The sequence below is a fragment of the Myripristis murdjan genome, chromosome 7 (genome assembly GCF_902150065.1).
Source record: "Myripristis murdjan chromosome 7, fMyrMur1.1, whole genome shotgun sequence".
Lineage (NCBI taxonomy): Eukaryota > Metazoa > Chordata > Actinopteri > Holocentriformes > Holocentridae > Myripristis > Myripristis murdjan.
In genome coordinates, this window is record NC_043986.1 from 4843532 (window position 1) to 4857115 (window position 13584).

General features: G+C 39.0%; 1 protein-coding gene across 2 annotated transcripts; it reads right to left on the reverse strand.

Moving 5' to 3' along the window:
• Nucleotides 1–35: 35 nt before the first annotated feature.
• On the reverse strand, nt 36–11249 carry rps21 (ribosomal protein S21). 2 transcript variants are annotated; one of them, XM_030056446.1, is made up of 8 exons: nt 11183–11249; nt 10604–10688; nt 10050–10113; nt 9342–9413; nt 8726–8781; nt 7146–7155; nt 6415–6418; nt 36–46 (listed from the first exon to the last, which is right to left on the reverse strand). In XM_030056446.1, the coding sequence occupies exons 2-6, from the start codon at nt 10651–10653 to the stop codon at nt 7146–7148; spliced, it is 252 nt and encodes an 83-aa protein (XP_029912306.1). In that variant the 5' UTR covers nt 10654–10688; nt 11183–11249; the 3' UTR covers nt 36–46; nt 6415–6418. The 2 variants fall into 2 exon arrangements, with proteins under 2 accessions (XP_029912306.1, XP_029912305.1); XM_030056445.1 differs by lacking the exons at nt 36–46; nt 6415–6418 and having other exon boundaries at nt 7095–7155.
• Between the last annotated feature and the right edge of the window lie 2335 nt (nt 11250–13584).

Sequence of the window (13584 nt, forward strand, 5' to 3'; positions counted from 1 at the left end):
AGAAGATCTCAGGCAGCGATCAGGCTCATATGGGATTAGCAGCTCCCTAATTAGTCCAGTCATTTTATGAAAAAAACCTAGGACAAATTGCAAGAGAAAAAAACTCAACTGATTTTGTATCCTCAGTTTGTCCTGAGTGAGGGGAAAAAAAGTCCCAAGAAATCCCCTATTTATGACCACATATTACCAAAAAACACTGTTTTTAACACACAGGGGAAAGGGGTTCAACATTTGACTTTCAGATATCACTATAAAAATTCACAAGTTGATTACACACACAAAGACAAGAAAAAAAGTCAATTACAAGTTCTTTGAATTATTCTGTTTACACATGCATATCACACATTATCTGGAATATAGGGAATAAATGCCAGAAGAGACATTTAAACGGTTCAGTCCAACTGAATCAGTTCCAGTCTTTGGATGTTTCGCTTGCTTATACCAGAATAAAGTGCATTGCAATAGTCAAGTCTATAGATAAGTGTAAAAATATTGAAACAAGACGCATCTCATCATTGGTCCACTTTGATTTTGGATGCATCACGTACGCAGGGACAAATTTCTTGATCTAATCTCAATCTAATTCTCAACAAATTTCCGCTCTTCCGTCGCTGCTGACTCATCCCTTATACGAGATGAAAATTATACTGACGTTAGGAGGAGTGCTCTGCTGTTGCCATGACAACTACAGGAGCAGAGGGGTCAAAGTTCAAGTCGGCTGAAGTCTCGACAACGACCGTCAAAATGATCGAGCTGCAGCGCCTCAGACGCTCCTCCTCACGCAGGCGTCATCGCCCCCTGCTGGTCAGGACATGTATTGTATTTTCTTCGCAACGACCGTAGCGGTGATGCACTGAGCGCAAACTAAATGTCACTGCCTGTGGCAGCCGTCACAAATTGCCTGACGATAAACTGGCTGTAAAGCTGCAGTAGCTGTTTTCTGACCACTAGAGGTCGTTGGCAGCTCAAATTCCTTTTTTTTTTTAAAAAAAAAAAAGCACAGTCAGTTCTGCTTCAGGGTTCACAGCAGATCGCTTGTACAAAACTGAAAGTTAAAGTGAAATATGCGCTTTTGGGATGGAAAAGAGAGATGCATTTGACTCTGATGAGGCTCCTGTTGGATTAACTTGGATTATTTTGTCTCTGAGCTCTAAAAATATAGTGCAGCTGCAGACTTTCAGCTACAAGGTGGCGCCGCTTTGAGTGAACTTCCTCTGTGGCTGCAGTGCTGACTGCAGCGAGAGACACTGGTGCAACTGATCTGAAATTTGGATCCATTTATCTGAAGAACGTTCAGTTTCAAGTCACTTTGAATGAGGCTGAAGAGGTGAAGCGGAGGGTGTAATGTTGCTATATGTAGTTTAAAGGCACAACAAGGCAAAGCAGCCCATTCAGATCAAGAAAATGGCATTTGATTCAAGAAAACTCTGGAAACAAGTTGATTAGCGTTTTTACTTTGTTTGAAGAAAAACAAGATTTGAACATTGGCGATGAGACTAAATGACCTGGTAGCATGCAGATTTTTTTTGTAGAGTTACATCAAAATGAAAAATAATTGCATAAAAATGTCACAAATCAATCTTTCATTAAAGCGTCTGTTCATCACTGACACACACAGACGCTGCAGGAAAACATGCAGCCAGTAGCTTTATGTATGCACACAATACTAAAGTGAACCGTGCAGCTTTCTATGCTTTGTCTCATGACTGAAACAAGGTGTTCTTTGTCTCCTCTGTGTGTGTGTGTGTGTGTGTGTGTGTGTGTGTCTTGCAGAGGTATGCAGGGGCCAGGTGAGGGGGACAGGGAAGTTATGAGGGGCTTCAATCCATTCATGTTCAGATCATTGTTTGGCAAGAGGCAACACGCTGACGATCGCTGCCTCAGGCCTCACACACACACACACACACACACACACACACACACAGACACACACACACACACGCACGCCATTTGATTCACATTAACATTATGGCTCTGACATTAGATAAAGACGCATACTTTATCAAAACATGGAATTTTCTCTGACAAAATGATTGATAAAAGAAAACAAAAATCAAATTATGGGATAACAGGTCAAATTTGGTTTAATCTTACCCTCTCTCTCTCTGTCTCTCTCTCACACACACACATGCACACAAACACAAATGCACACACTCGGCCTGTATCGTTCTATTTGTACAGGTGGCACCATGATACAGTTTCTATATGACAGTGACACACACACAAGCTTTTCGGTGTCAGCATCCTCGTCGGCGTTGCTGAACCACAGCAGGAGCCTTCAGCCTTCAGCTGCCGGCGTTTTCACCGCAAAAACATTTATTTACCTCCAACTTTCTCTGAAGAAGACAATTTCCTGCTTGCTCATCCCGGTCCACTCTCTCACCCTTTCATTTCCCGTGTCAGTTTTTTTTTTTCTTTGACTGTGTGTGTGTGTGTGTGTGTGTGTTTGCATGACAAAATGTAGTTTGGAGAGCAGAGACGCCGCTCCTGCAAAGTGTGACCAGCCTCTCGCCGCTCGGTCAGCAAGCTGGCATCATTTCCTCTGGACTTTTACGTTTTGATTCATCACTTCCTGTGGGTAGAAGCACAACCCGATACCAGAATTTAATTTGGACAAATATGGTGACACTGTGGCGTCTCACAGTGGGGATGGGCTGCTCCTCACTGTTTCTTTCTTTTTTTTTTTTTTTTTTTTTTTTTTTTTTTTAATATTTTTATTGCAAAAGTCATTGTGTATCAACATGAACTTCCAAGAAATCATAATTTTTACATTTGTAGTGACATTTTTATATGAGAACAGACACACATAAACACCAAAAAACAAAAACAAAAAAATAGTTGGCGGATATGAAATAAACATTACATGCAAATATATATATATATATATATATATATATATGCTTGTTAGGGAGGAAAAAAAAGAAAAAAGAACGAAAGCAAAAGACCAGAAACAAAGGTTCAATGAATATTCAGTAAAAATAAATCAAACCTCCTCATTGTTTTTGCCCTACTTTGTGATGTAGGATGATAAGACGGGTGTATTTTTTTTTTTATTACTAAATAATCTGGTGTGTTGCACCTTTAAATTAAGGCTGTAATCAGTGATCAGACTGTGGAAACGGCGGCTGTGTGCTGCTCCAGCTGGTCACTGAGGGGGATTTTAACAGTAGAAGCCGCTGACAGGTTGTGACCACCGCACGCCGAAATCACTTTACTGTAACTTTATTAGGATGAAAAAAAAAAAAAAAAAAAAAAAAACACATTTCACTCGTTGCTTTCTCAGGTTCACTCAACAAAATGGTGAACTCACAGGTGTGATAAATAAGTACAGTTTTCATTTTTTCAGCGTTTCAACATTTCTTTCAAAGGTGAGGTGAGGGAATTCCCTGCCTGGAGATCTCAGGCCGGCAAATCAGTGTCCTCTTTTAAATTTCCTCTATTCTGTTGTGTTTTTATTATGTTTTTCATGTTGGATTTTCATCTTTATTGCTTTATTGTGTTATTTGTTTTATTAAGCACTTTGTAACCCCTGTTTCAAAAGGTGCTCCATAAATGAAGTTGTTGTTCTGATTATTGTTGTTCTCTGTCCAGGTCAGAGGTCGAGGAGGGTTTGGGTCCCGCTGCAGTTTTTTTCTCACGGCGGGCAGGTGGGACGCAGCTAACGGCCAGTAATTTGCTGTAATGTGGAGCTGATGTAATGACAGGCTGAACAGCAGAACACACTCAGCGGACTCTGTCATTTCACAGGAGGGAGAGAGAGAGAGAGAGGGAGGGAGGAGGAAGAGGAGGAGGAGAGGTGGATGGAGGTCAAGGGAGGGAGAGGAGAAAGAGATGGATTAGCTGGGAGAGTGAAGACTTTGTCCCGTGTGATTTTGCCCAATGAGCTTCTTCTTTTTACTTTATGACCCAAAAAAAAAAGAAAAAAAAAAAAAAAGTGATGTTAGCTGCCAGTATCATTAGGATCATGGATCTGGATCATGTGACAGAGCAAAAATCGAGAATCAATACATTGTTTAAGTAAAAATGGCAAATATTTTCAATAAGATGCTAAGGCTGTCCTCCTTTTCTCTGTTCATATTGTAATAAAATTAATACTATTTTTTTTTTTTTTTGGCCGCTGTTCTGAATGAGAAAGCAGTTTGATGACATCAGTTTGGGCTCTGATCACTTCCCATGTTCATGAGCATTATTTGTGACACTTTACTGACTAATTGATTGATTAATAAAGAAAGAAATTAATAAACAAAAGGACATAATTATTGTTCCATTATGGATTTTTCTTTCAAAGGTTAAGTTGCTGAAAGCAGCGTTTCTACTGGCTGGAAACGCAAAATTAGAATCACAATCAGAATCAGAAATACTTTATTGATCCCTGAGAGGAAACTGAGCTAGTTGCAGTTTCTCAAATTAAAAGAAAAATTAAGAAATAGAAAAAAAAGAAAAAAAAAAAAAAAGAAAAAAAAAAAAATATATATATATATATATATATAAGCATATGAGAAATGATAAGAAATGAAAAGGAAATAAGAAAAAAAAGTGTGACTTATGTAAAAGTGTAAAAATATGTGCGTTAATCCTAATTTAGCACATGTGAACTGAAAAACACATGAAACTGCTTTGCCACAGGAGGTGAAGTTTTGTGTGTGTGGAGGTGTGTGAGAGGGAAAAAGGTCCGACAGCTTCCTCGAGGAAACGAGAAGAAATCCTTTTCCTGTCCGGAGTCGGAGAGCCAAACACGGAGACGGTGTGGGAACGAGGCAGTAAAGCAGCACTTAGTGACAGCTGTCATTTAGTCTGAGCTCTCTCTCTCTCTCTCTCTCTCTCTCTCACACACACACACACACACTCACCGCCGTCCCGTCACCTCTCCACACTGTGTTTAGACTAATGACCGGGACTTCACCTTGCCCTGTTATTCCCAATTTGACCCGTTTCATCTGCTCGCCCCGTCCAGATGGTGCAGAGTGAAGCACATGAAGCACCTGAGATTAAACTCCTCAGTCCACATCTCACAAAACACGGCCACTTTTACTGTCTAGACACTGCATTTAAAAATATACTCAGTCATGAAGAAAACAGAGTATGGATATATGATGTGTGTCTGCCACCGACATAGACAGGATTCACAGGCAGATTTCTCATATTTACACCCAAAACTGCACCAATCTGCAGATAATCCCACCTCTTTCCAATGCCACTCGGTGTTTCCATACTTTTCTTCTATCAAGTGTCATTTTCTACTGCCTTAATCTGCCCTGTTTCAAGAGATTTACACAGTTTTCCTGCACTGAGTGAAACTGCACTGGAAACAGGTGGGATTATCTCATCCCACCCGCCATTTTTTAAAATTGCATTTCATGTTTTTAATCTTGTGGCTCTTGCTCTCTGTTGGACAATTTATTTTTGAAAAGCGCCGTATACATCAAGTTTTTTATTCAGCTCACTCCCTCCTCCAGAGCAACAGTGAATAAAAGCATCTTATTCCAGATTACAATAAACACTAAGGATGGCAAGAGTTTGTTTACAGTAATATTCACTTTAATAACTAGTTTAGTAGCCACTGCATCACTTTCTTTACTATCAGCCACCTTTTATCTGTACGCTGTTTATCATATTGTGTGTATTTATTGTTCTGGATGCTCAGTATGCAGTTGGGTGGATCCTGGTTCCCATCAGTCACTCATTAAATGCTGAATTTATTTCAAAGGTCATAAGGTCATGGATAGAAATGTTTCATTTCCTCAGCCTGTGTTGAATTTAATGAAGAATTTTCCATCATGATCTGCCCATTTAAAGGTTTCCATTGAAAAGTTCTCAGTCATTAGTTTGATATTCAGCTCAGTGACTCTGAAAATGACTGAGGAGTGACTTTGATGCCTGTAACTGTTTTTGGTTTTGAGGATGTATTTTTTCCATTTCTTGTCACATGCTGCCCTCTAGTGGAGAAGATAAACCATTACCACGACAGTCTCACCACTGCAAGGCAGAGGTGCCAAATCCTGCTCCTGGAGAGTTACTGCCCTGCGTGTTTTAGGCTGCTCCCCACTAGTAACACACCTGATTCTGATGATCAACTCCTGATCAAGCCTGTGACAGGCTTCCGCTGCTTGATAACAAGTTAATAATTAAAATCAGGCGTGTAAATAGCGGGGAGAAGCCTAAAACATGCAGGCAGTAGTTCTCCAGGAGCAGGATTTGGCACCTCTGCTTTAAGGATTTCAAATAGCAGCTGCAGGGTTTTTAAAGTTTGTGAGGTGGTTGAAGAATTCAGATCCAGGTTTAATTTCAACTTTGTAGCTCTAAAATGAGAATTATTTGAATATGGAGGTAGTCAGATTCTTGAGAGCTGCACGTTACTGTTTCTGAGCTGAGTGCAGCTGTAGATTCTCACTAAATAATGAAATTATCTCTAACATCTCTCACTGAGCTGACTTTTACTGGCAGCTACACAACACAGTTACCAAGCTCATCCAGCTTGTTGCCCTCTTGTTAAAGACAAACATCTTTCAACATGAGTGCACTACAGAGGAATGGACTTCTACATCTGTCCCACTAAGCCTTTAAACAATTTTCCTTGTGTATTGATTTTATTTCCTGTGCCATTTTCTGCATCTTGTTTTGTCTTCCCTCCAGTTACCAGTCAGACAGCAGGATAATTCAGGAGTCTTGATTTTGTTTAGAGAAGTCTAAATTTTACATCACCTGGATGTATTTTATTCAGTTGACTTTTTCTTTACCACTGTGCACATGAACATTCAGACACCACAGCAAATCACAAACAGACATTCAAAGGCTTCCATTAAAAAAGCCAACAATATTTGATCTGACATGAAAAAATGTTAAGGAATCATAACTTTAATATTTGCTGGCCCCATGAGTGGAAGTTCTATTAAATAATGCCCATTTGCCTTTGCTTTGTGCAGTCACTTCAGGTCATTTAATGCCCCAGGCTGAGTAAAAAACAGGAAACCTGCTCAGTGTGCCAGTGAGAGGAAATGTCGCTGTAGCACTTGACAAAACTCAGAGCTGCAATAAAAGAGGAAACGAGCGAACAGGTGAGCAGAAAGAGTGACAAATGACGACGGAGGCGGCTGCATTTTTTCCATTTTGTTTATTTTACAAAGTTTCCAGCTTCAACTCCTCACTTAGAAGTTCCTGTAAGACAGAAGAGAGACAGGAAGAGATGAGATTAGTCAAGTTTGCAAAGACCAACCACTTCTCATACGGGTCTGACAAACCAGCACTGACCATTTAGGGTTTCTTCCCCCCCCTCAGGAATGAAGCTCATTCCCCACTGGTACCATTTAATATGAATTTCTAGTGTTGTATAAACACCTCCAAGCAAAAAGAACAAAGAATCACCATTTATAGACAGAACAACCTCCATCTGGTTCCCTGTGATGCAACACTGCACAGGAGCAGTATCTAATGCAACAACTACTGATTTCTATGAGTAAAGACTACATTCAGTTCACTGTTTTGATGGTGCAGTAATGACTGGCACCATTGCAGTGTAAACAGGAGCAGAGATCACCAGCTGGCTCTCTGGACGGCACTGCTACTAGTTCATGGATTTGTCGAGTTATAATTTTTGGGAAACTATGAAGCATTAACTGGCCCTGCATGTTCACTTTTGTCATGATTGTTTAAGACGAAGCAGGGGCTGAGGTAGTGGTTGACAATAAAGTCGTATTAGCTAAAACAAAACACCACCAGATTAGATAAACCTGAAAAGTAAAGCCCTGCAGCTGGTGTTGGTGAAAGAAGACAACCTTTACACATCTGGCAGACTGGCTCCATCATCAACTCAAATCTGGTTTATTCTCCTGTACAGTGAATCCTGAAGACTGAGGCGCTCAAAAGGAAAAACATCTAGCCCAAACCAAACTGCACATGAAACCCCAACATGGTGAAAACAACACAAGGCCAGTAGTGCTCGTCCACAGTATTTGATGTATATCGATTTCCATGCATCATCATCATCATCATCATCATCATCCAGGAGCTTAAGAAAAAGAAACGAACTTCGCATATGACTGACTTCTGCTCTTCATTGCCAAATTTCAAACTAATCCTGAATATGGAAGATCCTGACAAATGTTACCGTCATATTGAACTTCATCTGACATGATCAGCTTCCATAAAAAACTGTAGACTATTGATTACCAGGGAACGAGTTGATCACCCCATCTGCTCCTGGTCAGCAGTACAATCCACATTGGACACTCTGCTCAGCGCTAACTATTTATTTTGAAGAGCAGTGCGCTATTTGTTTAGATATTTTACACATTTTATCTACAGTTTATCTACGATCAGGTACGTTATTTTCTCATCTCCCTCAACATGAATTATGTGCCACCTGTCTTTTTTGTTTTAATCTTTGTACACAGGGTTCGCTTTTTCCTTTTCCCCCCAATGGCTTTCAATTCAATTTGAAATATTCCCTGTTTAGTAATGTTAAAACTAACTGACATACAACCACAGAGATTAATCTTCACAGCGGCACATGTCAGAATATGAGAAATGATAGAAAAATGTGGCCTCATGTTTACTGAAAGATCTTTTCCCACAGTTTTACCAAAGTGTTATTCCATATATTTCAGACTAATTTGGAAGAAGTCAAGTACAAGTGCACTCCAGGTTGAACTCAGTTTGTTTTAAGTTGTGTTTTCCTGACTCCTAGCTAATGTTTCTCTGGTTTTACAGTCTGGACACAGATTCTTACTTTGACACGATGGTGTCGTTCTTTGCCAGCCTCAGCAGGGAGTCGTCTGCCTCACCCTGCGAAGGAAAATCACATCACTCAGAATTCATCTCAACACACAGGGCCTTTAATAATGGCAGTAATAATAAAGCAGCCTCTCTGATTATGTTAAAATAAGACAACACACACTGTCAGATGACAAGCTTGCGGATACAGACTGAAGGAGGCGGAAGAAACAGCAAAATGGAGCGGAAATCTTCAAAAATTTTGAGCGCTGATGAAACAACCAAATGCAACAGGCAGATTTCCAAAGACTAAGAAGACATTAAAAACAAGTGAATGATGGAAATCAGAAGAATAAAAAACGCAGCCGTCCACAAGTTCAATCTGCACATTGTTAGTAACGTCAGAAGATGTCCATCCTCGTCAAAACACGAGTAAATACTCTGGGTGGATATTTTTTTGCCAAACAAACTTACGTCATGGCAGATTCACAAATGATTTAAGTCTCCATCACGCTCGATAATCTCAGGTAACAGCAGGTAGGGATGTTAAGACTCTTTAAAACTCCTGCACACCAACAGCAGCTCAGAGTTGCTGCTCCACAGACTCAGCTGATGTAAAGTCACACACTTACCATCCTGCGGATGGCGCCGCAGATAGCGTAGGTCTTGAACTGACCATTGAAGCGGCCGGTCACCTTGTCGACCTGCAGGAGAGACACAGCAAACAGGGCTGAGCTCACATCTTTTGTCAACACACGACTCAAAACTGCAAGAGCTTCAGATGATTCAGTGAATATACTGAAACTGTTTTAAATAGTCTAAACAGACTTTTGCATTTGAAAGAACATTTGTTGATTTCATACTGTAATCTCAAATCTCCGAATGAAAAGTTATTGTCAATGAGACAAATTACATAGAACATAAGAAATAAGTGTTTTTCTCCCTAATGTACAAAACTGAACCGAAACCCAAAAAACCGCAACATAAAGTGAACCACGCGTTTATCGTTACACCCCGAATATGCACTCAAAAAATTAAATATCAGCCCATCACTTCAACATTATTCTTTGACTTCCAGTTCATCACACAGCAACTTGGAATGAATTTAGGAAAATAGCTCCTTTTACTGAAACAGATCTGCTGCAAAATGTGAAAATCCCTGATGCCACACTCGACTTTTGAATCTACTGCTAACTTTATTCAGTTCCAGTCAACAAAACATCCGAAAAACAAAAACAAAAAGTGGTCTAACACAAGACACACTTAGACATACATGAGTAGCTGCTGTTATTGATCAGTACAGACACCCCAAGAAGTCAAACTGATATAAATCTGATCACCTCAGCGATGTTGATCTGGATGGAGGCATGGTCCTTGGCTCCGATGATTCTGTTGCTAGCAGAGCTGCAAGCCAAAACGCAGTTAAACGTTACTTTAGTATAAACTCCCCAAAGTGAGATTCAATATTTCATCAAAATCAGAAATACTTTATTGATCCCTAAGGGAAAACTGGCTCAGCTGCAGTTGCTCAAAGTCTCAAGAGAAGAATTAAATTGAGAAACAAACAAACAAACAAAAATATATATATATAATAATAATAATAATAATAAAAAATAAAAATAAAAAGATACACCATGGAAATGTGTACAAAGAAAGAACAGGTGTGTTCATTAATCCTATCAAATATTACAATACAGAAATGAGAAACTGATCAAAAGCACTGATGCCCAAACAATTAGGCCTCAACACACACAAAACACTAAATGCGCTCATTAATTTATGGTCTTCAAAGATTTTTTCCCCTCATTTCAATACGGCCTTAACTATTATTTTATTCCAGCTGCCAATAATCCCTGGTTGAGGCTACAATCCAGATTATTTGGGCTTCACTCACCATTTGCGTGGGACGTAAAGGTCCACGAATTCACCAGCGTCGTTCTGCATGTTTCAGGATTTGGCGGATGTAGTGCCTACAGGATCTGAGCAACAAAAAATGAGATTAAAAAAAGGAAATTAGGATTAAGGTAAAATGAGTTTTCCTCTTCCCGGCGTCTGCAGCCTCGCCGCGGCTAGCTGGTTAGCTTCAAAACATAAAACCACACAAACACAGGAATCCCACAGGGTCATAATGCTGCCTAACACTATCACAGGTGTCCAGATAATAAAATAAAATACTGTTTAGTAAAATTAAAGTGTTTCCGAGGTGTGAGTCTAACCAAACAGCATGTCCGACCACATTAGCGTGTTAGCCGGTTAGCATGCCGTCCGCCCCGCATGTGGCTGCCGACACGGAGCTTCACCACGACAAACTTTTCACTAATTCAAGCAAAATTCAGCGGCAAAACCAAACCCGACCACCCTCTACATGTAGAAGAGCACTTTAACTTTGATAAACCCCAAAGAAATGACGGTAAAATCCGAGTGTAATGTGATATTTTCACATTTTTCAAGCGAGAGCTGATGCTAAACCCACCGTGTACGACAGATGGCCGACAGGAAAGGAAGTGGCTCCGACCCGGAAGCACAAAAGACTTTTTTTTTTTTTTTTTTTTTTTTTTTTTTACATTAAAAAATAAGTCATACATATAAACATTAACAAAAACAAAACAACTAATGTGTTCAAATAAAATGAAACTTTAACGCAAAATACAAAAAATATTCTCTACAACGAGAAAAGATATTAGTAATTTTACAATTAACAATATATATTTTTTTAAATTTTACTCTTTTCTATAGAAATATGAGATTTGGTTGCTATGTTCATGTAGTAAAGATCATAATGCATTTATAATAATTAATTAATTTTATTTCTTACCAAATTCGCACATTCACAAATGTAAAAAAAAAAAATAAATAAATAAATAAAATAAATAAATAAATACATATTTGGTATTAATGAAAAAAAAAAAAAAAAAAGGAACAATACATGTCAATGATTTCTTACCCGCAAAACAAAAAAGCTGTCAAGCCAATAAATTTATGCAATATTTTCAAAAATGTAAGTGAGTTTATTGTTTTGTTTATTTAATTTTTACTACATATCTTTTTTTTTTTTTTTTTAAGTTTGTTTTGTTTTGGCTGTATTTCTCTCTTTTCCACTACTTCTTGTTTTATTGTTTTAATGCTTCATGCGATGCTGTTATTTTCTTTGTTCATGACTTGAAATAAAGTTTTTTTTTTTTTTAAGTACCTCCTGTCTGTGCATTGCGTCTCGTTGGTTTGGCGCCACCTGCTGGACTTGGTGGCGTCTGAACCCAGAAAAACAAACGCTGCCCTGCTGCAGTAACTTCAACATTTAATTTAATTTATTGATTATTGCCATATGGCATCTACAGGTATAATTTAAAATGAGCTGAAATCTGAACGCTCGTCATGTCATTTACCTTATTTACTGATGGGAAGTCACATTCAGACAGCGTTAGAACAGGAGTTACTGTTGTTTATGGAAGCATCAGGGATGTTGTGGAGGGTAAAGCACTTTTTTGTTTGTTTGTTTAATTTATGGATCAGCGTACATAAATCTTTTTAATCACAATAAAACTGGTGCTTCTGGAAGTTTCTTCCTAATTAGGACTGTCTGGACTGCTGGGGGCCCTCCCATGATGCACTGGGCTCTCTCTCTCTTCTCTCTCCCCTGTCGTTCCTCACATGTCCATATTCCCCTAATGCATGTTACTAACTGTCCATCTTGTCAGTGTTATTATCATTATTGCTATTAGTATAATGACTACCTAGCAACCACCTGGAACACCATGGTAATGTTATGGCTTTTGTTCTTGGGGCCATGTGTTTTTCTTTTGTTGTTGTGAACTTGACAGCTCTCTCTCCTACTCTCCTCAGTTTGATTTTCTTTTGTCAGTGATTAATCTGACTACTGTTAGTTAAGTTATTCCTGTATAGAACTTGTGCTTGAAGATCCAGTTAATTGTAAATATCTAAAGGAGCAAAATAGCACTGTGTAGAAAGGAGAAGCCTTTTTTTTGTTTGTTTGTTTGTAACTTTTTCTCCTGTTTTAAAGTTAGGAGCGAGGTTAAACTTTTGTGTTTTGTTTTCTTTATTTTCCACGCCAGGTAAGGTCAGAGGGCTGTACTACAAAGGAGGCTCAACATGCCCAGGCGTTTTGGCCTCATATGATTCTACTTCCGCGACAAATGGACCGTTCACGGGCTGCATATTTCACGCAAGAGGAGCAGCTTGTCCTCATGGAAAGCTCTGAAAATTTTAAAAATAAAATTTAAAAAATAAATAAATAAAAAATAAAAAAGAGCAACACTGTGGCCGCAAATATGGCGAGAGAGGAGTGCTGGCAGAAAATTGCTGACCGGGTGAATGCGTACTCAGCACTCACTCTCATTATATGCTATATATTCATTCAGTATTATGATCTTTATGGGCTTTATGGGAGTGTTGCCTAGGAATTGGAGGTAAAGCCTGAGGTTAAGTCAGGTGACTGAAGGTGTGTGTGGGTGAGTCAGACGGAGCAGGCGGCGGTTACCATGGTTACATGACAATTTTGACCACTACGCTTAGAGCTCCTTGTCAGTAGTTTCAGATAATTGTTCGTTACATTTGAAGTTTAACTATGGAGCCATTTCTGATGATGTTTGTTTGTTCCTTTTTTGTTAAATATTTTTTTCTAAATGGGAATAAATGGCGTTTGGTGTGCGTTTGAATCACCACGGGCTGCTCCCGTCCAATCATCACCTTCGGATGCCGTGACTGTCACCGTTATAATATAAGGGGTTTCCTTTAAAAAAAAAAAAAAAAAAAAGTAGGCTACTATTAACAAAGTCTGTGATACAACGGAATATTTCTAACAAACGTGCAGTCTGTGCACCACTAATAGTATACCTGCATTGTGCAGGTATACTATTA

Coding starts and splice junctions, on each gene's coding strand:
- rps21 (XM_030056446.1), bottom strand. CDS start 10,653: ATGCAGAACGACGCTGGTGAATTCGTGGACCTTTACGTCCCACGCAAA. Junction 10,114..10,603: donor CTTTACGTCCCACGCAAATG/GTGAGTGAAGCC, acceptor TTTGGCTTGCAG/CTCTGCTAGCAACAGAATCA. Junction 8,782..9,341: donor GCGGCGCCATCCGCAGGATG/GTAAGTGTGTGA, acceptor TTTCCTTCGCAG/GGTGAGGCAGACGACTCCCT.